Here is a 26,072-nt window from a genome sequence, read left to right as displayed (position 1 = left end):
AGAATTTCAAAGTGCAGAAAAAATGCAGACACAATCAGTAAAAATGAAGCAATTCAAATAAATACAGTTAAAGTACAATACAGGCTTTAAATATACTTATTTTTCAGTTGTTTGCAGTAGATGCCTTAGATTTCATTTCAGATACACTCCAGATCTCTGGGTAAAATCACCAAACTCTCATCAACTTCAGTTAACTGACAGCTGGCAAACCTTAAATATTCCCTGCAGACTACTCTGTCAGAAATACTGGGTAAGCAAATTGGTGTAAGTAAGGAAATTATTTTTTCAGCTAAGATACTGAATCAGAATTGCCTAGACATAGTAAGGTCTTGCAGAGTCTAATTATGGTGACTGCCAAAAAAGCAATTGCTAGAAAATGGAAGTCAAAGTCTAAACCAACTGTACTCGAAATAATAAATATAGTAACAGGAATAAAACAACTGGAACTAGGATCTTTAAAAAGGGGTCTAAGCAAATTACATTGAAAAAAATGGGAATTGTGGGAACAATACATGCAGAGGAGGAACGAGTTTTAAAAGAAGGCAGGATTTTAATGAGCTATGTACTATTTGACAATGACTGGCTAGATTGTAAGTGATACATAACGTTTGCCACTAAAACTATGTCAATATGGTTTGTGATATATAATGTTTGCAGCTAAAATTATGTCAGTAAGGCTTGTTTTCATTTAAATAAGTGTATGATTGCCTATGTCATATGTAATAATTAATAAAGATGTTTCTTGTTTAAAAATACAGAACTTCAAGACTAAGATCTATTACACATTGAAATCTGAATTAGTGGAGATGATGTATATCACACAACATGGACGCTTTACAAAAAATAAACAATAATTAAGACAGCAGGAAAGGATATCCAAATCAAACACCCACCATAGTAAACCCTTGATATCTATTGAGAAGGCTGCCACCCTAGCTAGACAGAATTTTGTAAATCATTCTATGTCATTGTAAATATTAATATGATTCACTGGCTTGTTTTTACAAATGTAAGAAAACTAAATGTAAGAAACTGTGTTATATGCTGAACTTCAAAAATGTAACCACTGTGTACCCTGCTGGAAGAAAGCTGATCAGGAAAGCATTTTATGACTGTCTGATCTCAAGCTCAGAGACCGGATGTCTGGGCTGGAAATTCTTTCTATTGCTTTAATTTAAGAGACAATTAGTAAGGTTTTACATTTAAAGTGTCTTATTGCTGTGGTTTCCTGGCAGCTGCAAGATCGAATAGAAATGTTAAATTTTAAGCTCTGCTAGCCTGGGAACTTAAGTAAATGTGTCAAGAATGATGTAATCTGCAATGACTCAGCAGTACTGTGTATTATTAATTTAAGGACAGAAGGAAAGAACAGCATTGTGTATCTTGTTTTGGATCTAGTAAGAACATCCACTCACCAGCACTTGCTTGCTCTGTATGTAAGTAGTATTTAGAACAGTGATTTCTCTAGAAGTTAGATACGAATTTAGACAGATTAGTCTAGCTGCTTTCTATATTTATGTCAGACTATCCAACAGTATTGTTTTAAGACATTTTCCTGTGATTTCTGAACTCTTTATTGTCACTGTGTTGAACTAATAATATTGCCTTGTGTTTTTATTTATTATTAAATATTTTTAAACATTTCAACTGTGGCTGTTTTGCGTAGACATAATTTAAGCTCTAGAGTACTTGCATGTATTGGGTGATACTGTACAAAGCCACTCCAATAGCTTTGTTGTTCGTCACTTACTAAATGGATAATAATAATGTTGCACAGTAAAACTGGAAACCCTTTGGGAACGGCCTTATTAGCTGATAAATAGTGGTTGGTGGCAAGGAATTATACCTTATAGTCTGGAGAGAAGGGGGCATAGCTGGATAACCTGTGCCAGCCTTCCCCAAGAGTGTCTGCGTGTTTGTATATCACTCATATCTCAAAGCGCGCGCGTGTGTGTGTGTGTGTGTGTGTGTGTGTGTGTGTGTGTGTGTGTGTCAGCTACATGGGCATGGACATGAAACATTGGTTGGACAGAGAGGGTGATGGAGGTTTTGGCTTGACCACTAGGTTGAGATCTGTACCCTACAGCTGTACCAGTGGGGAGTCTTATTGCGGATCTGGAGAGAAAGGGAGAAACCAGCCCCAGACTGACTGTGATCTGTGTGCTCTTAAGGGAAATTGTACTTTACTGTTTGCATACCCGTTAGCCTTCCCAATGTGCGCACCCCTCACTGGCGCTAGTGGTGAGGATTGAGGCTCCTTGATTACTGGGCCAGTGCATGGGCATCACATCTATATCTTATTTTCCTTGTACTACTTCTTTCAGCAGTTTCGCTGTAAATTAATGGCATGGTAATTACATGCAAATTAGTAATCTGCAAGCAGAAGTGGTGGTGTAGCTTTTCTTCTATCTTCCGAACCTACTGACATTATGTTCTTAAGCTTGGTGACTCAATCAGTTCGTCTTATGGTACTTAAAATTCAGTCACCGGCCCAGATTCAATAACGCCTACACCAAGTGTACACTGTTCTGAGTGAACAGACAACACAGACATAACACACACGTAAACTAGCATGTCCAAGGGTCAGCTTACGGTGATTTCTCCTGTCCACCTGGTGAATCTGAGCATAATGCAGCAACTGCCTCATGTACACAGACAACCCTCTCCTACCACCCAACAGTACAACCTGTGAGAGATGCACTTACACAGCCAAACTGGAAGCAAAACTCTCTCCAGCCAAGACTGCGCTATACAGTCAAGATGAGAAGGTTAACACCTGCACTACACCTCAAGCAACAAATAGCCCTTCAAAACCTACACCATCAACACCCGCACATAGCAACAGTAAACCCACATATGCGGAGGCCCTTAACATTAACCTGCCCAAGCAACAAGGACCTCTGAAGCTGAAACGCAAACAAACACCAGTCAAAACCAAAGTGACACATAGCTCACAACACCAGTGTGCCACCCAACAACAGTCCCTAAGGCAAGACAACGTACCCAACACTTTAGTCATAGGTGACTCTATAGTCAGGCACACTGATGTCCCACTCACCAGGTTGAGCAAGGAGAAAATTAGTCAGCTGCCTGTCAGGTGCCAGGATCCACCACATAACGCATGTACTCAAGTCACTCCACAACAAGTACAAATACGACTCTGTCATTGTCCATGTTGGAGTGAATGACTTGAGACATACCTCCCTGGACTACATGAAAAGGGACATGGAAGATCTCTCGGATCATGTGGCCCAGGTAGGTATGACCCTTAGTAGCATCTTGCCTTCACCCAGAATGTTACCATAGTACAAGGACAAAATTAATGACCAACAATTGGCTAAGCTTCTGGTGTCATTCAAAGAGGATCCAGTATTTGTCTACCTGGGACGACATGATCGACAAACCACGATGCTTTGCCAGAGATGGACTTCACCTGTCACCCCTGGGATTCAGGTTACTGGCTTAAGCTCTTGCCAGACCTATAGTGCCTTTTTAGGCAAGGTTCAAAGGGCAAAACCACCACCGTAACAGATACAAGCATGCAAAATCTGAAGGTAATGCTAGAAGTCTAAACCTCAAAATACACCCTCGAGGCACTCCTACAAATGGAGAACATAGATATCTGTGCAGTAACTGAGACCTGGTTCAAGACTCCAGAGAGCACCCCTGCAATACCAGGTTACAACTCTTACCACACTTTTCGGCCACCAAATCAAGACCGAAACAGTAAAGATGGAGGAGTGTCCATATTCACCAAGGATATTCACACCTCCAGGCTAGTTGCCCAACACAATGCATCTGAAATTCTCCAGGTGCAAACAACACTAGGTAAGACTGCATTCCAAACTGTATCTTGCTACAGATCCAACACCAAGACCCAAGATTCTCACTGCACCTTTCTAAACATACTGGAAAATATTAAGATACAACCAAACACTCAAATACTGGGTGATTTCAACTACTCCTGCCATTAACTGGGAAAACTACTCGGGTACCAACACCTTTTCACAACGGTTCTTGGATTTCATAAATTCCAACGCCCTGGATCAACTACTCCATTGCCCCACCAGGGGCACCAATATCCTAGACCTGGTGATTACCAACATGGGAGATAGATGCTTCATACCAGTGGTCACCCCCTCACTGGTCAGGTCTGACCATAAGCAAACCATCCTTGACATCCACATCCCACCCCCACCCCCAGTAAGGAAACCTCCATAAAAAACTTCTCCAAGGCCAACTTCATGCTACATAAGTCAGAAGTGACAAACTTCATGGCAACCAAGCAGACGGGAGCTGAAAGTTCGACTGCTCAATTCTACACTAAGGCACTGTACGAGCACATCCACTCGGTCAAGAATCGTGCCATCCCAAATAGAACCAAGACGGTCTCCTCCAAAAAAAGGAAGCCAATCTGGCGGTCCCCTGCCATAAACAAACTATATAACAGAAGGAAGAAACTGTTGCAGAAAAGAGGAAAATCCAAGGATGCAAAAAAAACTCCCTTACCAGCCTCAGTAAGAAGATGAGATCCCTCATAAAATCCTTCAAAGCTAGTTATGAAAATAAAATTGCCAAAGATTCCACAGACAACCACAAGGCATTCTATAGTTATGTCAAAAATCTAAATGGTAATGCTCAAATCTGCTCTGAGCTTCAACAGAATGGCATTAAATAAACTGATCCCAAGGATATTGCCAATATCCCGGCAGATCGATATAGTGCCAACTTCACCCCTCTCTCACCCCCTAAAGGACCCATCTCAGTACCAAAAGATTGCCAAATTCTGGTAATCACGGCCACACAGGTAGAAACCTCACTCTCCAAAGCTAAGAATACAGAATCCATGGGACCAGATGACATCCCGGGCTGTGTACTACATGAACTACAAAATGAACTGGCACCTCACCTAAGTGTCATGTTTAATCATAGCCTCACCTCAGGCCTCTTGCCCACTGAGTGACGCACAGCTACAGTTATCCCACTCCACAAGGGGGGATCCACTTTGGATCCCGGAAACTAACGTCCCATCAGTCTGACGAGCCTGATCTGCAAGGGCATGGAGTGCATTATTATGGAACTTATAAACAAAGACAATGGCAACCTTCAAATACTGGACCCCACCCAGTTTGGGTTCGTGAAGGGCCGATCTTGTCTCCTGAACCTGACTGACTTCTTCGAATCAGTCTCCAGAGCTGTGGACGAGGGTAAGGTGGTCGACACAGCCTATCGGGACCTCGCCAAGGCGTTCGACACCATCCCCCACTTTGGAATCATAGATAAATTTACTAAGCAGGGCATAAATCCTTACATCACTCGATGGTTGCCAACTGGCTTACTGACAGAACCCAAACTGTAAAAGTAGCCGACTCCAAATCCAGCTCGTGACAAGTGGAGTACCTCAGGGTTCAGTCCTAGGACTGCTCTTGTTTGGCATCTACTTCTCTGATGTACAGGCCAACACTAAGGGACTCTGGCTAACAAAGTCCGCAGATGACTGCAAACTGGGAGCCATTATTGAATCCCCAAATGATGTGGATATTCTACAAAAGGGCCTCACAGAAACAGATGCTTGGTGCCAGAGCCAATGGCTCAAGCTTAATGCCAAGAAATGTATAGTTATCCCCTTTGAGAAAAAACATGTACCCATGAATTACCACATAGGTGGCAGTACACTAAACACTGAAAGTGTGATGAGAGACTTGGGGACACAGGTGGACAGTGGTCTCACCTTCGATAACCACATCGCCACAACAGTCAGGAAATCCTTCTATGTGGCACACCTCATCACTAAGGGCTTTTCATCCAGAAAAAAGGAGGTCATTGTCCCACTGTACTCATCCCTCATTAGACCCATTATACAGTACAATGCCCCATTTGGTATGTAACTCACAAGACATCTGCAACAGCTTTAAAGACCGCAGAAATACCTCACTAAAAGAATCACAGGCCTAAAGCAGATGCCCTATGCTGACCATCTAAAAAAAACTCCAGCTATACTCTGTGCCATATCGTCTACTCAGAGGTAATCTCTGCTTAACATACAAGGCCATGTCAAACCCGGAGCTGTTGGACATGCTCTACTTAAAGAAATCCCAATCCCTCAGAGCCACATGCTCCAGGGATCTAAACCTTGTCATCACAATGAACAAAACATGCTGGAGGGATAGGTTCCTGACCCAGAGACTCGCCATACTCTGGAATAGACTGCCCATACATGTCAAGTAGAGTACCTCCTTGGCCCTCTTCAAAAGGAACCCTGACGATTGGATGGGAGATAGGAAATTCACCCCGAGGATCACGTCAGTCGCCCTGCTAAACAGGGGTCCAGGGAAGTAAATATTGTGGGAAGAAATAGCCGGGGAATTGTTTGGCTAGGCTTGTACAGGCCCTAGGGCCGATAGCCTAGTACCAACCTATGAATCTTCTTCCTCATAATTTTAGTTCTTCTACTGATATTCTTGCAGCTTTAAATATTGACAGGGATTCATAAAGGTTACCACTAAGTGTAGCGTACATGTACACTTAGTGTAATCCTTCTGAGTGACTAGAAAGCACAAAAAATGTTATAAGAATTTTACTGAAGACATATTGTGTACACTTAGTGGATACTTGTATGCTTTATTAAATCTGGCCCACCCTCTCACCCCCTTCTTTATTCATGTTTAGTAACTGCCTAATCCATATCCCACAGGCTTACCCTATTTTTTATATATCAGTAACTTATTCTGAAGTAGAGTTTAACGTTAAACAAATGCATGATTTTTTTCAGGTAGAACTCTGTTGCTTAATTATCACAAGAGCCTATCAGGATGGAAGTTTATTGGGGTAGTGCACTGATCTCAGCACACCACTGAAAGGCACAAACCAGGTGAGTATATCCTAACATAAAAAACAGATAGTTATACACAGTAATACAGTCACGCTGAGGAATACAAGGGCAGGCAGACTCAGTCCTGGGACACACAGCTAGAAAAGACAGGAATTAATAAAGGGAGGCAGGAAAATGAAAGGTACACAATTACATGCAGGAACACTGGACAGTTGAGGACAATGAGGGAAAAGGTTAGAAAAGTGATGCCCACCATACCAATCAAAAGAGTGCTCAAAAGGAGGGTGAGGATAAAGAGGGGGAAGAGCATTAATAAAAGTAAGGAACTAAGGTGAATCAGAACAGTGGGGGTGAAGAGTGTGCAACACTGGAATGACTTAAGGAAAGCAACTGGCAGGGATACTGACAAAGGCTGGAGCCGGTGCAAGTGGAATAGGAAAATAAGCAAAGAGGAACAGTAGTGACATGGGGAGGAGATGGGACAGGGAGGGGACGCCAATGTGGAAGACAAAAGCCTTTTTTTTCCTTTGATTTAGTTAGTCATGGAAGTGGCCAATGTGTTTACATGGGTGAAAGGTGGATACACACTGTGATGCATGTAGGCACCATTGATTATCAGGGAATACAGCCGAGGCAGCAGTAAGTAGGAAAAGAGATGTGTACACAATCCAGGAAACAGGGATGCAAGTAGCATGCTGGAAGGTAGAATTCTCAGAAGTGTTCTGTGCCTGCAGGCAGCACAAAAGAAAAAAACAAAAAGTGATGAAGTATAACAAATGTCAGCGACAGTGCGGACAAGGGAAACTAAGAAAACATATGCTGTATACCCCTTCTAATTCTCAACAGTGTGTCTAGTCACTCCGGGGGAATCACAGAACCACTTCACCTCACACTGATCTGATCCATTACTGAACAGAGTGCTATATTCTTTAGCCTTTGAACAAGCCACCTGAAGGATTCTTTAATGATCCACCTATCCAAATTTGTTTACTGGCATACAGCATTGATTTCAGCGAAATTATTTCAGGTTCAACCTGGGTAATTGTACATGTATCAAAAATGCATCAATTAATACATGTGATGACTACAACAGCTATACTGGTAACTAATACTTAACGATAAAGTTTACAGTGAACAATTCCATCATTTGCTAATACACATATAACCTATGCTTCAGTCAGAGGTTACAGTACTACTAGTAAAGAAAACTACAAGTTAATGCTAATGTGAGCATTTTACTACTGCCTGAAGTGTAACATACAATGGCTGATATCTAAAGTCAGAGTCCCATTTTAAAGAATCAACATGTATAGCAATGATCAGAGCCTATGATGCACCAGTATATTATGCAATTATAATTTTACTTGACTTCATTTTTTTCATTATAAACGTGTTCTTACAATTTTACATGAAATTCAGACTTTTAACCTGATTTTTAACAGAGATGATGACTAACTTTAACAACTTTAGTCCTTTTACAGAGAAGCTATGGTTACTGATGTGTATTTTTTTATTTTTTTTGTGAGAAGTTTGCAGTGAAAGGGGCACTAGCTAGGTGAGAACTGAGACCGAGTGTGGTCCTACATTTATGAAAGTCTATCTGCACATAAAAGAAGTGTTAATTTTAGCAGGATGGATAAAATGGAGCATATCAGGAAATCTACTCGTAATATGAAGCCAATTAGCCTTTTTGAATACACCACTGGGATGTTGTTTTCCTGAAGCTAGTGTGATGAACCTGTGTATTTTGCTGGAAATTGTCTGTTTATAGTCTTTTTAGAAGTAGTGGCAATTATTTTTTTTCTTTTAACTATCTTTATTAACCATGACATTATAAAATAACATAGGCACATATATAATAAAAAACAAAACAGATTAACATTTTTAAGAACTATACATTTTAACAATTTTTATTCACTCTAATGGATGCATTGCTCAATTTCTGCTTTCCCTTAAATTTTCCTCCTCCTGAACACAATACTGCATGTATTTGTCTTAAAATTTTCATTTCTAAGTAATTTGCTCCTTCCCTTTTATAAAATATCTCACTTTCAGTTCATTTATCGTCTTTATAATATTTAGTACTTCACCTGAAGCTGGCTTGGATTTTGATTTCCATTTTCTAGAAATTGCTTATTCAGCAACCAACAGCATTAAACGTATGGGCAAGTCAGATCCTATACCCCAGCTGAGAAGAATAATTTATTTAGAAGCATTTGCTCCCCAACATTTCTGATCAAGTATTCTGCAGGGAATTTTTAAAAATCTTCCAACTCATTACACTCCCAAAAAACATGTTCCCCATTACACCTCCAACATTTGCTATCTATTGAGGAAAAAATACCTAAAGTCTGCTTGGGGTATAAAAGTACCTACGCAAAAGCTTTCAAGCAAAAATCCTAAACCTTCTGGAGTTTGTACAGACATCATCCCATTGGTCTTTTGTATAGTGCATTTCCATGTTCTCTCTCTCTCTCTGATTGATTCTTATAGTTATCATGCAATATTTTAAATGTACTAATTATCCACTTTTAACTGCAACTTCTATTCTAGACTCAACTAAAAGTACTACCAGAGCTGATCTTTCATTTGACCTTTTCTCTTTGCATATAGTCTACCTTCCCCGCTAGGGACTGATAAGAACCTACCCTACAGTCCAAACGTCTGCTAAGTCACATCCCTCTCTATTACCTTTCCATCTCTCGTTATTTGCTCCAAATCCTTGGTTTCATTAAATATAATTTCTCCAGTAAATTCCAGCCCTCTTGACTACTTTTTGTAACTTATAGCCATCCCTATTCATAAAATATTTCTCCATTCTCATTTTGTTTTAGTTCTTATTACACATTTGCTTCTTTATGAATATATTCTGTATGGTTATTAAGAACTTTCCTCCACTTTTATCATCATTTATAACATTCCTCTAGTGTTTTGCATATATGCCTTAACTGTGTGGCTTTAAATATTCTCTCAAACAAGGTAATCCAAAACCATCTTGTTCAATGGGAAGAATAAACTTATCCCACTTAACCTACTGCCCTCTTCTCCTTCCTCATAAATTCCTTCAACTCTATTAATTATGGCCTAAACCTTATCATCTGGTTGATAGTTTTTTTATACAGGTCAAGTGTCTTTTCTAACAGGATTAGAATCATTTTCATTGCTTGTATCTTAATATCCATAATCAACAGCTTCCAATATCTCAGTTTTTTCATTACCTTTTCTTTAGTCTCCTCTCACATATCCTTATTTGCCATAATAGAATTCTTTTTAATTTGTATACCTAAATAATTAATCTTAATTAGCCCCCATAAATAAGAGTATTGCTGAACCAATTCATGTATGGTTACAGAGTTTACTGCTATAGCCGTTTTTTAATCTTCATTTTATATCTTGAAAAAACTTTGTCAAAATATTCCAAAACACTGAGATATTACTTTGTACTTCATAAATCCAGAAAAGGAGATAATCTGCAAATAAAGCCAAGTCTTCGATTACCATACGAGTTACTTCCTTAAATCTGTGAGCCCCTTATTTTCTTTGCTAAGGGCTCTAAATGTAAAACAAATAAAGGAGAAAGATGATACTTTTGGCATTTCTCCTTTGTTCAAACAACTGGCAACAGAGGAACACTCCCACCTTAATTTAATCTGTCCATTCAGATATCCTCCTAATTACTAGTGCACTATGGGATACCTACCTAACCACGAGCCAACTGAGAGACTTTGAGCTTTATAATAGGCCGAGTCAGAGCAGAGGATCGGCTCCGAACCCATATGTAAGAATGAAGGTCAAGATGGACTACAGACATGGAACGTTATGGTGAGTACATAACTTCTTTTTTTTCCCCTTGGATAGGAATGTTCCTGTCTGCTTTTCCACTGAGTCAATAGAACATGCTGGAGGGGACAGGTTCATAACCCAGAGACTGCCCATGCTCTGGAATAGACTTCCCATACATGTCCAGCAGAGCACCTTACTGGCCCTCTTCAAGAGGAATCTTGATCAGGGGATGGGAAATAGAAAGTTCACCCCGGGGATCACTCCAGTGGCTCTTCTTGATAGAGGCACTGGGAACTAATGTCGGGCGGCACTATGCCAGGGCACTTCTATGGACTAGACTTGTAAAGGCTCCAGGGCCATTAGCCTAGTACACACCTATGAACCTATGAAACCTATTATTCTGTCAAGGAACACAAAGGCTACCACTGCCTACTCAAAAAAATCCAAGCTGACTCAATCCAAGCTGAGTCAAGACTCACCAACAGCAACATTTTCTTGCACTCTGCTTCCTTTCAGATCATCCTTCGTCTATTGATGCTGTCAAATGCCTGCCTCCTCTCCCAAAACCACACTGATCCATATATATCACATCTGGCAACACTTCTGCAATTCTCTTAGCTAGTATACACAGACTCATTATAATCACGGTTTAAAAATTGAAATGGGTCTATATGAAGCTGGGTTTGAAGGGTCGTTACCGTCTCTGGGTAATACAGCCATCACAGCTTTTTTCCAAGATGCTGGAACTCCCCCTACCCTCCTTTTTAAGGGTATTTAGTAAAACACTGGGATCTTTACCACTTCCATCCCAACTTTCAAACTTCCATAGGAATACCATCTGTTTCTGGAGTCTTACCTCTTGAATGATTACACATCATTTTTATCTCTTTCTGTTTTACCTATTAATTGTTGAGCCTCATCTCCCTCTAACCCTGGCATATAAGTCTTCCGTAAATATGTCTTTCTGTGCCTTTTCCTGGTTTCCACATTGCCCTGCTTAATACAGTTTATCATACAATTTCCAAAAGTATTGCTAATACCTCAACAGAAGCTCTGATTAGTTTTCCTCTTACGAAATCCCCAAGTCTGGCAACAAGCGTTTCTACTTTCTGATACCCAAGTCACTGTGTTAAACATTTTTGTGCTCTGGAGTTACAAAAAAATAGCTGCTTAACATGAACTTTTCTAAACTCATGCATGTTTATCTAAATACTTTTGCATTTTCTCTTTAGCACTCTGCAGTTGCTCCTCCTCTTCATGTTCTGTGAGAATCACCTCATTCTGCAAAACATTAACCTCTGCAAACGGAACTGCACACAGGAAGCATAATTCACGCACTAGATTTTACACAATACTTCAGATCAAGCCCTTTGCCACAAAGGTTTCAGAATCTGAAGTCATTATTCAAAACCCCAATTTTATATGCACTCCCTCTAATGAAATAAAACAATTCAGATCACATGATTTTAAAATAAACAATATGAAAATTACACAAATGCTTGCATGCTCAAAAATGATAATTACAATAATTATTCAGTACCAAAATGTTTTTTTTAAACCTGATATTTTCAGAATCTAACTACCTTTAAATACAGGTCGCTGGAAAAAGAAAGCTATTCATTTGAACCAGGACAAATGCAGGCTCCAGGCCTAAGTTGCCACAAAAATTCACATTTTTCCAACTAACGCTGCCATAACCCACCTCTTGAATTTCTTTCCATGTTTTGCAAGACTACAAAATATAAGTCCTTAAAGGTGTTACAGTGTGCCTTGATAAAACATTTTTGCTGCCATTTCTAATATCATAGGTATGTTTGCAAATATGTTTAATGATGGAAGTTCTGTTTTACCCACATAAAAACAAAGACACAGGGCACATGTGGTTAAGTAAAAAATGCCCTGTGTATTGCAGTTGTGTTTCAATTTTAACATTACTTTACCATACCCTCTTATATAGATCTCTGTAAATTCTTTGATGTACTTATACTGAGAACATGAACCACAACTTATTGTAGCATGGCTCCCAAGACTGCATTGTGTAGAATTCTCAAACTTTTCATATTCCTTGCTTTTTTTATAAATGAAAGTGGGCTCAAAAACCACAAAGGGATGCCAACATGCAGAAAGGGCTGCAACAATAATGCCTCAGTCGAAGTAGAGAATTCCTCTGGTGTCAAGCCATCGATACTGACCAGAAACCGTGTTTACAGTCATTGCTTCTTAGGGGCTGACCCTGACAGGCCCTGGTGCAGTGAAGGTTCTCTGCACTAGGATTGGCTCTGAATCTTTCAACACCAAGGGATTGAATGCCAGTGAGGCTGTTGTCTGCAACAGCAACAATACGGACACCAACACAGACCTTAGCAAGGCTGAAAGGGTACCAGCTGGCAAAACTTCTGATATCAAATCACTGACATGCATTGAATCTGGTTGTTGTTGGATTCTCAGTTGCCTAAACATCCTTGGTACCAAAATGGTGGCTGAGGAGGCAGCTTAGGAAAAAGCAAGAGACTTACCTGACCTGACAAACATGGCAGATACAGATCAAGAGAAGAGAATCTTCTCAACTCTGTGTCTGAAAAAGGACAGAGAGTGTTCTGTCTAATCCTCTTGGCAGTCTACCCTTTTACAACACTGTTCACCAACATAAAAACAATCATTAGTCTGTGCACTACAGTTCAATTGGATTCGACTTTTTTTAGAATAAAAAGGGGAAATGTCCTGGATAACCTCTCTAAAACCTCTTCCTTACTCTTCTTCTTGGCCTTGGGCTTGAAGAATTTAGTAGCAAAAGCTTTACATCCAGGGACCGGGAGGGCTTTCCAAAGACAGCAGGCTCATTAAGCAACTTTAAGACTTGGGTTGTTACATCCATCATGATTATCATGATTCTACTGTCAAAAGCTTTGCAAATCTCCATGCTGTACACCCAAACATTGAACACCCAGGATGTGCTTTTCCTGGGGCAGAGTCTTATATCCACAAGCAGGACATTTGTTTAAAAAAATGAATAGATTTTAAGAGCTCATCCTTGAAACAGAAACATGCACACAGACACACAAACACACCATTAAATCAAAAGCTAGACAAATTAAAAAAAAAAAAAAAAAAAAATAGAAATATCTTATTTGAAAACCAGTGGACACGGGCTGCCTAACCAGCAATCTTTTCAAATATACAGGAAGAAACAGAAAAATAATAAATTGCCAAGACAAAAAAAAGGGTTATATCCCTATGCAAGCTGTTGGAGCAGTAATGGAGATTCTTAGGAACTCGTGTTCTGGCACAGAGAGCATTATGGACAAAAAGGACCTTTCAACTGGGAATGTTTCCTGTGGTAAGATGACTGCCTGTGGTACCCAACCATAATGGCTGAAGCAGACAGACTCATCCACAACAGATATGCTGCTACTTTCTTCATCCTTTTAAGTTCCTTGTTTCTGCCACAATTTCACCAAACATGTTCACCCTCTAACTACTCTTCCATTCCCTCTCCTCATAAAGACTTTATCCTCTGAACAGTTTCCTCGTTGTCTGCCTGCAAGAGCATCTGATTAACTGCAGATATAAATCCGCTATTTTCACAGCCAGTTGCATCTTCACATTTCTCATAACTGATATTCTTGCATCTAGCAACCTTAATCTAGAAGAGATAACATCAACTCCTAAGAATATAATTGTGTGTTCCAGTTCGGCATAGACCTCTTATCTATGTCATCCTCCATGTTTCCACACATTATACCCCCCTTGACCTGTTGAATTTTGTACATTTCATATGTACATTTTCAGCATTTCAATGCCCCTCTCTATACTGCTTCAAACCAAACAGAACTTATTGATTTACTGTTTGGTAAATGGGTAGGTGGGCTAGTCCAAAGACCCTTTTCAGCCATGACCTGAAAGTACAGCTAAAGAAACAAACATGAATAATCAAGAAGCAGTAAATGACATTTGAACAAATGCAAATAATATATTTTAAGGGTCTTGGAACAAATATGCTTGTTGCAGGTCCTTATGGTTGTCAGAGTCAGAGTTAGAGTGTTAGAGAGATGTTACAGAGATAGAGGTAACAGTAAAACCAAAGCGGTTTACAATATTTACAGTATATAGACAAAGTCCATTTTGAATTTCAGGAAAGAAGATTTAGGATAACAATCAGGAAAAGAGTCATACTGGATAAAGAATGCCATTACAATTAAACATTTTTCAGTGACTAGATTGCTGGAGGTAGTATGCTGTTGATAGCAAATGGTGAGGTTAACTGTTGTCCCTAAAGGATTTGCACTCAGTTTCCTTGTGCAAGTATTTGGGGAAGGCCCTTTCAAACTCCATGAAACACTACTGGCCCCATAATTCGAGTAAGAGTCTGTTCCATAATGCCAGGCCTAGTCGGAAGAAAACACACTCTCTCCAGTATCGATTTTATATGGAGGTCTGCTTAATGTGATTACTTTTTTCTAGGTACTTCTTAGAGAGTAAACCTGGTCTTGGATGAGTAGTTTCTATCTCTAAGATATATAATGGCCACTGTTTAGTATTTTTGTGATCAAGGGTACCTAGGATATAAATAGGCTTACCCTGGAGAGAAGGTACCTTTATCCATAACTACCATAAAATTACCCTTGCTGTCTATACACACTGCTTTTGCAATGCAAAATTCATTTCCTTCTGTTGATTTTGTTTCCCATTCTCCCAGACAGAAATATGGTAACATCTACTCACAGCCTGTCTGTACTTCTTCAGCTAGAAATTTATGGTCTGCAGGACAAAAATTCTGTGAGACTGACTCCATGGCTCAGAGAAATGCAACCCTGGCAGTAATCCAGGTGACAAGGGTTCAGTTACTGGCCCCAGAACCAGAGGAGACAGGCAGGAAGGAAGAGAAGCAAAGAGATATGGCCTGCTCATCCCTCCAGGGGAGGGGGAGTGATGAGGTGTAGGTCTACACAGAGCAAGTTACTTTGGAGACTGGAGAACTCACCACCTCTGCTTGAAAGTAGGACAGTATCGCTGCTACTGGCAGCATCCACTGTAGAAATGATGGATGACCAGAGCAGACAGCCTACTGCATGCTCCCTTCTCTCACAAAAGTTCATCGTGCATACAGGACATAGGACTTGAGGTAAAAACCCAAGCTCATCCCCGATGACTTAAAGATGAACTCTCACACTCAACCCAAATGGCCGGGAGGGGCCTCATGATCAGTGGGCAAAGGGGGACAAAAATTGGAAGTCTAGGAATACAATCTGTGATTTGCTTTTACAACTGACATGGCTCCCTGTCTTCAACATTCTTATGATGAATGTCAGGTGTATTTTGCATTACTGGTGCTGGTCATATTAAAGGTCCTCCATAAGATTTATGTATGTATGTCTAGCGGGATAGTCTAGCTGGGAATTAAAACCCCTTTTCAGTGGAGACCCAATGAGAAAAGCTCCATGGTTACGTATACAAAGTTATTATGACAATGTCCAAAACACCTATTAAAGCAAAAACATTTACAAGGTTATAACAAAGACGCATCAAGAGTTCAATAATGAATTAACTGCATTGTGCAACACACAAACATTAAAGTGAATCTTTTATGAAAAAAAAAAAGATGAATGGCTGTACGATGCATCTCTTAATTACTAGTGTCCTAGCTTCATACGTAACTATGAAGTAACATTCCTGTACATAAAAAGGAAAGCATTCTATATTATAAAGGGATTTTATCCTTTTCACTGACTGGACTTATTTGATATTGCTCTCTGTATTTGGGGGAACCTACAAATTCACTTCAGCTTTGTTTCAAACAAGACTTTTTTTGAGGCCTTTCACAATTTTAGCCAGTTTTATCATCTTGAAATTGCCCTCACATGACCTATTCTTCATTTCATCTGTGTTTTACTTAGCACTTTCACACTTCATGGTTTCCTCCTCTGCATTCTCCTTTCAGGGTCTTGTTAGATATCCTGCCATGCCTTCATTTCATCTTTTAAATCAATGAACTACTACAGTGTCTGCCTTATTACCTTCTTCCTAAAGACCCACAAAATATACAGTGAAAGCCACCAACCTTCTCAATATTTAGTCCACCTTTTCTTCAAGGTGGTCTCTCTGACCTCTTTCTACCACCTCCTCTCCCTCTTCAACCAAAGACTATACTCTATTCCTTCTAAATCAACTCCTTTACATAAACCTAAAAGCTCACTATCATGCACCAAGAAGATGAAGCTAAAAAATGCATGCTGCCATCTTGAGCTCAGCCTTCACAGTATCTCCAACACCTACTAGGAGACAGACTCATCCTTTTTTCCCCCTCAGAGTAATATATGACAGGCCCCAACTCCACAGAGTATGGAGATAGGCTCTCTGACCCAGATGACCCAAGATCAATTAGCTTGAAAGATGGAGAAATCAGATGGGGGTGTGGAAAGTGGGAGTGAGTGACAAATATTGGCTCACTTATTTTGGTGGAAGGGAGACAGTCTGGCCTGCTGCATTGCCAGTACCTACTAAACAGACAGGTGTACAGCATGCAGCACTATGGGTCAGGGATGAGTGATCAGCTTTGTCAAGTTGCGAGTACAAGGCAGCCTTCATGTGGACAAGGTGGGTTGTGCAAAACCATACAGGAAGGCAAAACTGATCCTCTCATCAACTACTGGAGAAAGGATAGGCCAGAAAAGTGAAAACATCCTACATATCCATCCAAAACCTCTTTTTCCCATTTTTGCATATGGGATTGGGATGTAACCTCAACAGTCACAATCATCTAGAGTCAAAGTTTACACCTCCAGGTGGGCTAGGCCACCCCTATACAGATTTATGGATAAGTGCACCATGAATCATCCTCACTCCAAGTAAATGGGGAACAAATGGGTGATAATGGCAACTAGCTAGATGGCCGGGCAGGCATGAAGGCTAGGAAAATACACAAAAAGAAGAACATGACAGCACACAAACTAGTGGTGAGTATACTCTGATGGGAATGTCTTCAAATTTTTACATCAACGTAATACTTCTAATTATTCTGGTGAGTGGACCCCACTATCACTGATATTATGAAGGAAAAGCACTGCATTATCTGTACAGTTAGATGAGTACCAGTCATGTCTTGTTTCAGAGCTAGACAGAATAACTAAACAAAATGAAAATCCTTCCATACAATCTTTGCCATGGGCCAGCACCGCCTTGGAATGCATATCAGATGACCAGAGTTTGATTGGCAGCTTGAGTCTTGATGATGCTGTCAGGGGACGATACGCATGCCCATTCCTAGGTGGAGGGCAGAGCACAGTATTGATGAAAACTATCAAAATCCAATGCACAAAGCATCCTTAACAACTGTCCCCTGGTTCAACAGGCAACCACCTGGTGGAAGCCTTCATCAGCAGGTGTATGACTGAATGTAATGGCACAAGGGAAGGTATTCTGAATCTCCACTGTGATATGGGTAGAAAAATTCTCAATCCATGAGGCAGAGTTAGGACTACAGAATGTCTTCAGCTGATATTATGACAGACTACCTGGACATCTACCAATCCTATATTGACTACATATGCCCCTCAAACCTGGGAACAAATGGACCAAGTCTGAGATGGGAGCGACTGATGGTGGGTAGACACAGGGTCAAAAAAAAGCATCTAGAGGGGGGAAAAAAAGAAAATATTTCTGCCAGAAACTCACTTCACTACTTTCAGTAATGATGCAGCCAACAGATTATAAGAATGTGAATTTGGTTTGAAAATTGTAATACTGTCAACTCAAAAATGAAGAATTGCCATGAGAAAGAGAAGAATTCAGTACCGCTCTTTTATAGGTATGTTTTTACTGGGTCTATATCAAATTAATCGAAGGTTCATTCCCTGTGAACCTTTGTTCATCGAACCATATACAGCAAATGTTAGTTCAATTACTTCCTTTCTAGGGAAAGTAGCCAGTTGCCCAGCATTTAGACTATCACACAAAGCACACCATTTCAAACCCCACTCCCCAACTACATATACCAACTCCGAGATCACACTACAGTAGGGAAAAGGGCAAATTTCTATTGCTGGGAAAATGGTTACTTTCCCCTGGGAAAGTCACTCGAACTGAATGCTTGCTGCATATGGTTCGATGAATGAAAGTTAGCAGAAATGAACCTTCAATGAACTGATATAGACCCAATAAAACATACCCAAACTAATTAGCAAATCAGTATCTGGCACAAGTTGTTTCAAATGGTGGCTTATTTTTAATCTTCGATGAAGTTATATAGACCTGTTTTTACTTGCTTTTTATTTGCTTTAGTTTTGTTGAAGGTAGCTGTTAGAACACCCAGTGAATTTCCATTTCATGTAAGGGGGGAACTGTCAAGCAGATGACTTGTTTAACAATGAAAGAAGCTCTAAAATAACTAGATAAAATAAGGGATGACACTGCCAAATATGAGGTAGAACATTCTTAAGACATTCGGATTAAGTTACAAAAAAAAAAAAGGGAAGAGGATAACTGATGTGATGTGCATCCCTAGAAAACAATTTATGAAACAAAAGCATAAATTGATGTCCATATGCATTAATGAAGCAGCACAGCTCTTTTCAGCTAAACAATAATATTAATACTAAAAGGTTACCGTCTTTCTTCTGGAATAACTGGACTGGCTCGTGTTTTCTCTTCTTCAGTCACTTCCAAAGAAATTTCTGAAAAAAAAAAAAAAGTAAATAAGAAAATACTTCAAAATGCAGAGAGTGAAAAATGGATACTTGAGTAGCCACCAAATCATAGATCTATAGGCAAGACCATTATCAGCTCAACCAGTACACATAACGTCAAGTGTTACCCCCCCCCCACACTCAAGAAGAGTTACACACATGATATGCTGGTAAGAATTTTTGAGTGCCTATCCAAATGTCTAGGTTAGTGCTGAATGCAGTTAAGGTGGCAATTACTTTAATATGCAGATGTAGTTTATTCCACAGGTGAGGAAAAATCTGTAATACTACCATATACTAGTAAATTTGTTATACAGATGGCAGATTTAGTTGTTCTCTGTCTGTACACTGTGAACTGGCTGACTGGTCACCTGAAGGTGCTCCTTCTCCAGGCCAAGTGCAGACAGGAAAATTCTTTAGGACTGATAGCAGTTGTCCCCCCTCAAGAGACTCACGTACAGTCTAAAACAAAGTGCACCTAAATAGCCATTTACAAGGCCTCTGCTGCTTCTTCAGTCTCTGCAGACAATGACAATTTGGAAGGAGGATAGGTTAGGCAGGTTAGTTATAGGATACATCCATGTTAACTAGTATACAGAGACCAACTAAATCTTTTGACAAGTACATAACTCATATTTATGTTGGTCTTGCCATACACTGTTAACTGGTTGACTGATGCCCAGCAGGCCTTAGTTGGCATTAATACAAGATTCTTTTTGTACACAAGTTCCAAAGGGGGTTCTGGACCTAGAAACCACATTCAGACTATAATGTTTAGCAAAAGTAAGTGTGGAAGACCACGTGTTAGCTGCATATATCTCAGCCAATAGTAGTGTTTTAAGGAAAGCTGCAAATGTTACCAGAGCTTTGATAGTGTGTGCTCTAGGATTACATGGTAATCACATTTTTCCTGGACATACAGAACAAATATAATGCAATCCACAAGGCATACGGACAGTGACAATTTAGTAAACTTTGTTCTTTTGTAGTGAGTCAGAAGTAAACAAATAGCTGATCATCCTTTCTGAAATACTTAGTTTTGTCTAGGTAAAATCTAAGCTGTGTGTGTACTTCCAGACTATATAGCTTGCATTCCCCTTTGTTGGAATATCTCAGGTGGGGGGAACAGATGCAGGCAGATTTACAGACCGATTAAAGCTGAACTTCACGGCTACTCATAAATGATGGATTAGTTCTTAGAATGATGTGGTCTTTGTAGAAAATAATATAAGGAAATTCTAAAGACTGGGCAAGAAGTTCTGATACTTTTCATGCTGAACTGATAGCAACAAAGAATAAAATCGTCTAATACAAACATTTTTTGGTCTGTTGTACAAGCTGGTACAAAGAGAGGTAACAATTCCTTCTTAAATGAAATTTAGGTCCTGGCAGTCAGTGGGGCTGGAATAAAACTCCTTTCAAGAAAGCTTCACATAAAGCATGGGAGGCTACTGAGGAAGCTGGATCATCAAGAAAAAATGGATCCAGAATTTACTCCAGAGAAGACACATCTATGGATCTAAGATTCAGACTTAGTGAAAGGGTCTAAACCTTGTCTAATTAACCATAACAAAAATTTCTACCATTTACTTTTACAGATATTTCTAGTGGGAGGTTTTGAGAGCTGTAATAAGCTGTAAAACCCTAGAAGGGAAACTAAGATCCCTGGCCATAACTGAATGTGATGAAACCATGTGGATAACTCTAAGGAGCATATGTCCGAGTAAGGCTGCCTGGATAGGTGAGAAAGCATCTGGGATTTATGTGGTTGGAGCAGAGGTTTCCTCATTATGTGAGGTCAGAGCAAGGGAAACCATATCTGGCATGGCCAGAATGGAGGTATACGAATCACTTTTGCTTTGCACATCTTGTCTCTCTGTGTGAACCTTAGTATAAGGGTATTGGAGGGAATGCATACAAGAGCCTGGAAGAGGGGGGCCAAGTGTGGACCAACACGTCTTTGGGAATGTGTCCCTAATGAAGAAGGGAAAAGAAGTTATTGCATTTAGTACTGAAGGGTGAAGCAGTGAGAGCACAGCAAAGCTTCCCCAAACCAAAGAAAATCTTCTGTGCCTTTGACATACTTAGAGACCATTCCTGTAGGAGCAATATCAGCAATGATATTGGCATTCCCTAGGATGTGCAGTGCAATCAGAAAGTGATGCGAGTATGGTCTATCCCCAAAACCCCATTGCTTCTCAACAAAATGAATGCAATCTTATGTCTTGCTTGCGAGTGTACTAAAGCAATGCCATTCTATCTCAATGGACAGATGCTACACCTTGGGGAAGGAGGTCTTGGAAAGCTTGCAATGCTAGGTAGACTGGCCTCATCTCAAATATGCTTACATGTACCATGACCTCCAATGAGGCCAACACTCTTTGGATAGCCTTGTCTAAGCAATGCCCTCCACCCCAGAACAGATGCATTCATGGTTAGTATGGCTGCTGGGAGGGTTTGCAAAAAAAAGTCACAGCCTGTGAGAAGGTCGTCTAAGTCCACCAATGATACATATTTTAGGCAGCGTCTAATAGTCTAATGATCTTTGTCATCAGAACCATCAAGTGAAACCACTGGATCTTCAATGTCCATTGTAGGCCTCTCATATGAAATTTTGAATGTAGAATTGTTTGAAACTGCGGCTACTGGCAAACCTAGAACTCTGACAACCAGACTACTTATTTGACTTGCGGTTCAGGCACAAATTTTGTAACTCTAGTATATGCGATGTACTCCATCATAGCAGTTCCCAGCCACTGGGCCACAGACTGGTACCGGGCCATGGATCATTTGGTACCGGACTGCAAAGAAAGAATAAAAAACTTTTTATGTTGGGCATCTGAGTGTTCAGAAAAAAGTGTGTGTATGTATGTGTACGAGTCTGTTTACGTTTCTGTTTGCATGTGTGAGTGAATGCGTGCACAAAAGCAGAAGAGACTCTGTGTGTGTGTGTGTGTGTGTGTGTGTGTGTGTGTGTGTGTGTGTGTGTGTGAGAAAGACAATGAGTCAGACAGTGAAGCGTGAGAGCGATCCCTGGCAACAGCAGCATCAGTTTGCATACCTCTCAACCTCTTCCCATAAGACATCTGTACAGAGTCACAAATAACAGGGGAACAAACAACAAAAAAATAAGGACAGACTAAACACTGCTCTTTTAAGCTTAGAACAACAGGTTTTCATTAGCAAGTATTATCTGAACAATACAAAGTCTGACACTCAAATGCCTGTCATTATTTAATGACTTCAATCTCCAATCATTTGCAAGAAAAATACACATTTTATGAGGATGGGACCAAACATAGCAGCCAAAAATCTGTACATTCTGCAAAAATCTGGACAGTTGAAAAGTATGCTCTGCTGAAACTTAGCTCAAGATATCTGGCTGAACCTAAAATAAACGGGGGACAAAGGCTCAAAATAGGAATGTATTTTACTAGATTAATAGGATTTGTGTTAGCATACATTTTCTGAAACAGAGGTGTGCATGAGAAAATGTGTGAGACACAGTAAAGAGGATGGCATACCTCTGGACCCTTCAGCTGAAGAAATCTGGATAAACCTTAAAATAAAGAGGGAACAAAGGGCTGAAAAATAGGAGCAGATTTTAATTACTGCTCTTATAAAATAAACTTGCTTAAGTAAAATAATTTGTGCTAGTATGAAATTTCTGAAGAAAATAACAGTCTGAAACTCAAATATATGCTATTAAATGTATGCTATTATTTACCAACTTCAATCTTCAGTGACTGGGAACAAACAGAATGTTTTAGGAGTAATGGACCAAAAAATAAAAGTAAATGCCTGGATATTTTATATTTTGGATATAAAAGGCTTCCTCCAACACCATTAACATATACTACAGCAAATTTGAAGCATTAGGTGGAAGTAGTAATATACATCAAAAATATATATAAAAAAATAATATAGTATCTAAAACAATAAATATGTACAACACAACAATTTTACAGACAGCCATTCTCTCTAAGTGCAATAATGTCCTCCAGGGGGTGTGTAGGCGGCCATTAAAAAGAAGTTATGTACTTACCATAACGTTCCATCTGTGTTGTCCATTTTCATTTATCCTCGACATGTGGGTTTGGTTCTGAGATTCAGAACCAACTCAACAGTTACTACAGCTCGCAATAGCCAAAAACTCTGGACCTTAACCCTTCCCCACAATGCTCCTCTATTCCTCAGATCAATTTTGCTGAAAAATAGAATGACAAACCCTGAAACCCTTCATAGAGACCATATCTGGAACCATATAACAATAACAATAAGTGATGTATGTCCAGAATCCATTCCACCAAAAGCTTCAAGGGCAGGGGGAAGGAGGGAGGGGAGTCGAGGATAAATAAAAATGGACAACACAGATGGAACGTTACGGTGAGTACATAATTTGTTTAGCTGATGTTGTCAATTTTCATTTTACCCTCAACATATGGGACAGAGTCCCCAGCTACCTTAGACCTTGGGACGACTCAAAGGATATTCCTGAGCACCACAGAACCAAATGACGCTCTTCCCCTAGAGACCAGATACAATTTGTAATGGTTAATAAAGGTACGAGGAGAAGCCCAGGTTGCTGCTACACAAATTATCCACAGAAGCTCTAGATTGAAAAACTGCTGAAGTAGCTACACAGCTCTTGTAGAATGTGCCTTTAAAGGCTTAGGCAAACTAATTTTCTTTTTGTTATAGATGAAATAAATACATTCTTTGAGCCATCTGGCTAGTGCCACTTTTCTCACTGGTTGGCCCAGTGTTGTAGATGAAAAAGACACAAAGAGCCGATTTGATTTTCTCAAATCCGTAGTTCTGTGTAGACAGAAACATAATTGTCTGTGAACATCTAATAAATGTAAGCAGGATTCACCTTTGTTAGCAAAGCTGGGAAAAAATACTGGCAAGTTAGTAGTCTGATTAATGTTGCTTTGACACTATCTTAGGCAAAAAGGAAGGACTGGTTCTAAGTAAAACTCTTATCTTTGAGGAAAATCAGGTAAGGAGGTTTACATAAGGCTTGTACTTCTGAAATTCTTCTGGCAGAGGTTATTGCCACTAAAAATATTGTTTTCCAGGTTACAAACTTCACATCACATACAGCTGATAGTTCAAAGGGAGGTTGAACAATGGCTTGCAGCACTAAGTTGAGATCCTAAGGTGGGGTAGGATCTTTGTAAGGGGGATTTAGGAACAGTATTCCTTTTAAGAAGGCTTTGTAAAGCTTATGAGAGGCCAAAGAGGACTCTTCAAAACCATCATGGTAATTAGAAATAGCAGCTAACTGAATGTTTATGGTAGACTGGGAAGCACCTGCTTTAAGAAGTGAAGCTAAAAATTCTAGGATTTTATCGATGGGTGCTGAAAAAAGATCAATATTGTTATCACAAGTCCAAAAGGTAAACCTCCTACATTTACCAGCATAGAGTCTACAAGTAGCTGGCTTATGAGAAGCTATGAGAATATGACGCACTAGGGAAGAAAGTGAGGGAAGCCTGGCTATTAACGGAACTGCAGAAACAAAGCTGTCAAGCTTGAGGTTTACAATGTTCTGAAGGATTAATCCCTCTAGATGGGATAGAAGGTCTGGAGCCAGGTCCAGAATCCAAGACTGTTAAATCAGATAAGGCCAAAGAAAGGGAAACCATATCTGTACAGCCAATCAGGTGCAATGAGGATTATCTTGCTCTTCAGCCTGACTGCTTACTGTAGAAATTTTGGGATTAGAGGAATTGGGGGAAATGCATACAGCAGTTCGGAGGCCAAATGTGGAGAACAGCATCTCTCGGTGACTCCACAAAGGGGGGATTAGGGCAAGGTAGTTGCTGCATTTGTTTAGGAGAGAGGCAAATAGGTCGCAGCAAGGCTGGCCCTGCTTACAGAAACTCTTTTCCGTCACCTTTGGACTGAGAAACCACTCGTGAGGCAGGAGAATACACCTGCTCAGTATGTCTGTTATCAAACTGGAACTCCCCGGAATGTGTGTTGCTATCAGAAAGCAGATAGATGAGATCACCCACTGCCACATTGAGCTTCTCAACAAAGGGGATAGGATTTGGTTCCTCCCTGTTTGTTGATGTACCAAACCACTGACATGTTGTCCATTTGAATTGCAACTTTTCCAGAAGGAAGAGCAGTCTCAAAGGCTTGCAACGTTAAACACTGCCCTTAGCTCCAGGACACTGATATGTAAGTTGGCCTCTGGGGGGACCGAGTGCCTTGGATAGTCTTGCCCACATAATGCCCCACCACCCCATCTGGGAAGAGTCTATGGTAACTATGGCTTGGGGTTGTGATGGGCCAAAGGGGCAGCCTAGAAGAATGCCATCAGAATGCATTCACCAAGCTAAATCTTTTCTTCAAAGATTGATGATCAAAATTAGGTCTGACATGGGCTGGTGTAACACTGACCATTGTAGTATTCTCTTTTGATATCTTCCTATGGGAACTAGTGTTATGGCTACAGCCATGGAGCCCAGTGCTTGAAGGACAAGCAGTTACTTTTATGCTGCTGCTTGTTTTCTGTACTTGAACTCTGATTTTCCATAATCTCATAGGGGGGAGAAAAGCTATGGGAGTTTGGAGTACTTAGAAGGGCTCCTATGAACTATAAATTATGAGGTGGAGTCAATTCCGATTTTTCATAATTTACATTTATTCTCAGATAACAGCAAATGTTAAGTATATGGTTTCTTGCTTCTATCAACTGATGCCTGGTCAGAGCAGTAATGAGCCAATCATCTAGATACAGAAACTGTCTGACTCTCTTTATC

The 26,072-nt window shown here is 40.0% G+C and overlaps 1 protein-coding gene across 1 annotated transcript in view; it reads right to left on the bottom strand.

Annotated features, from left to right (window-relative positions):
* REC8 (REC8 meiotic recombination protein) overlaps positions 1 to 26,072 on the bottom strand; it is a 1,573,438-nt gene that overhangs the window by 70,715 nt on the left and 1,476,651 nt on the right. The window contains exon 11 of the mRNA XM_044058157.1: positions 19,218 to 19,284. Within this exon, the coding sequence (XP_043914092.1) occupies positions 19,218 to 19,284 (67 nt within the window). The remainder of the gene's footprint in view (positions 1 to 19,217; positions 19,285 to 26,072) is intronic.

The sequence above is a fragment of the Protopterus annectens genome, chromosome 16.part0 (genome assembly GCF_019279795.1).
Source record: "Protopterus annectens isolate FY-2018-M chromosome 16.part0, PAN1.0, whole genome shotgun sequence".
Classification (NCBI taxonomy): Eukaryota; Metazoa; Chordata; order Ceratodontiformes; family Protopteridae; genus Protopterus; species Protopterus annectens.
The sequence above is the reverse complement of the archived record's forward strand: the minus strand, read 5'-3'. Positions and strand labels throughout refer to the sequence as shown.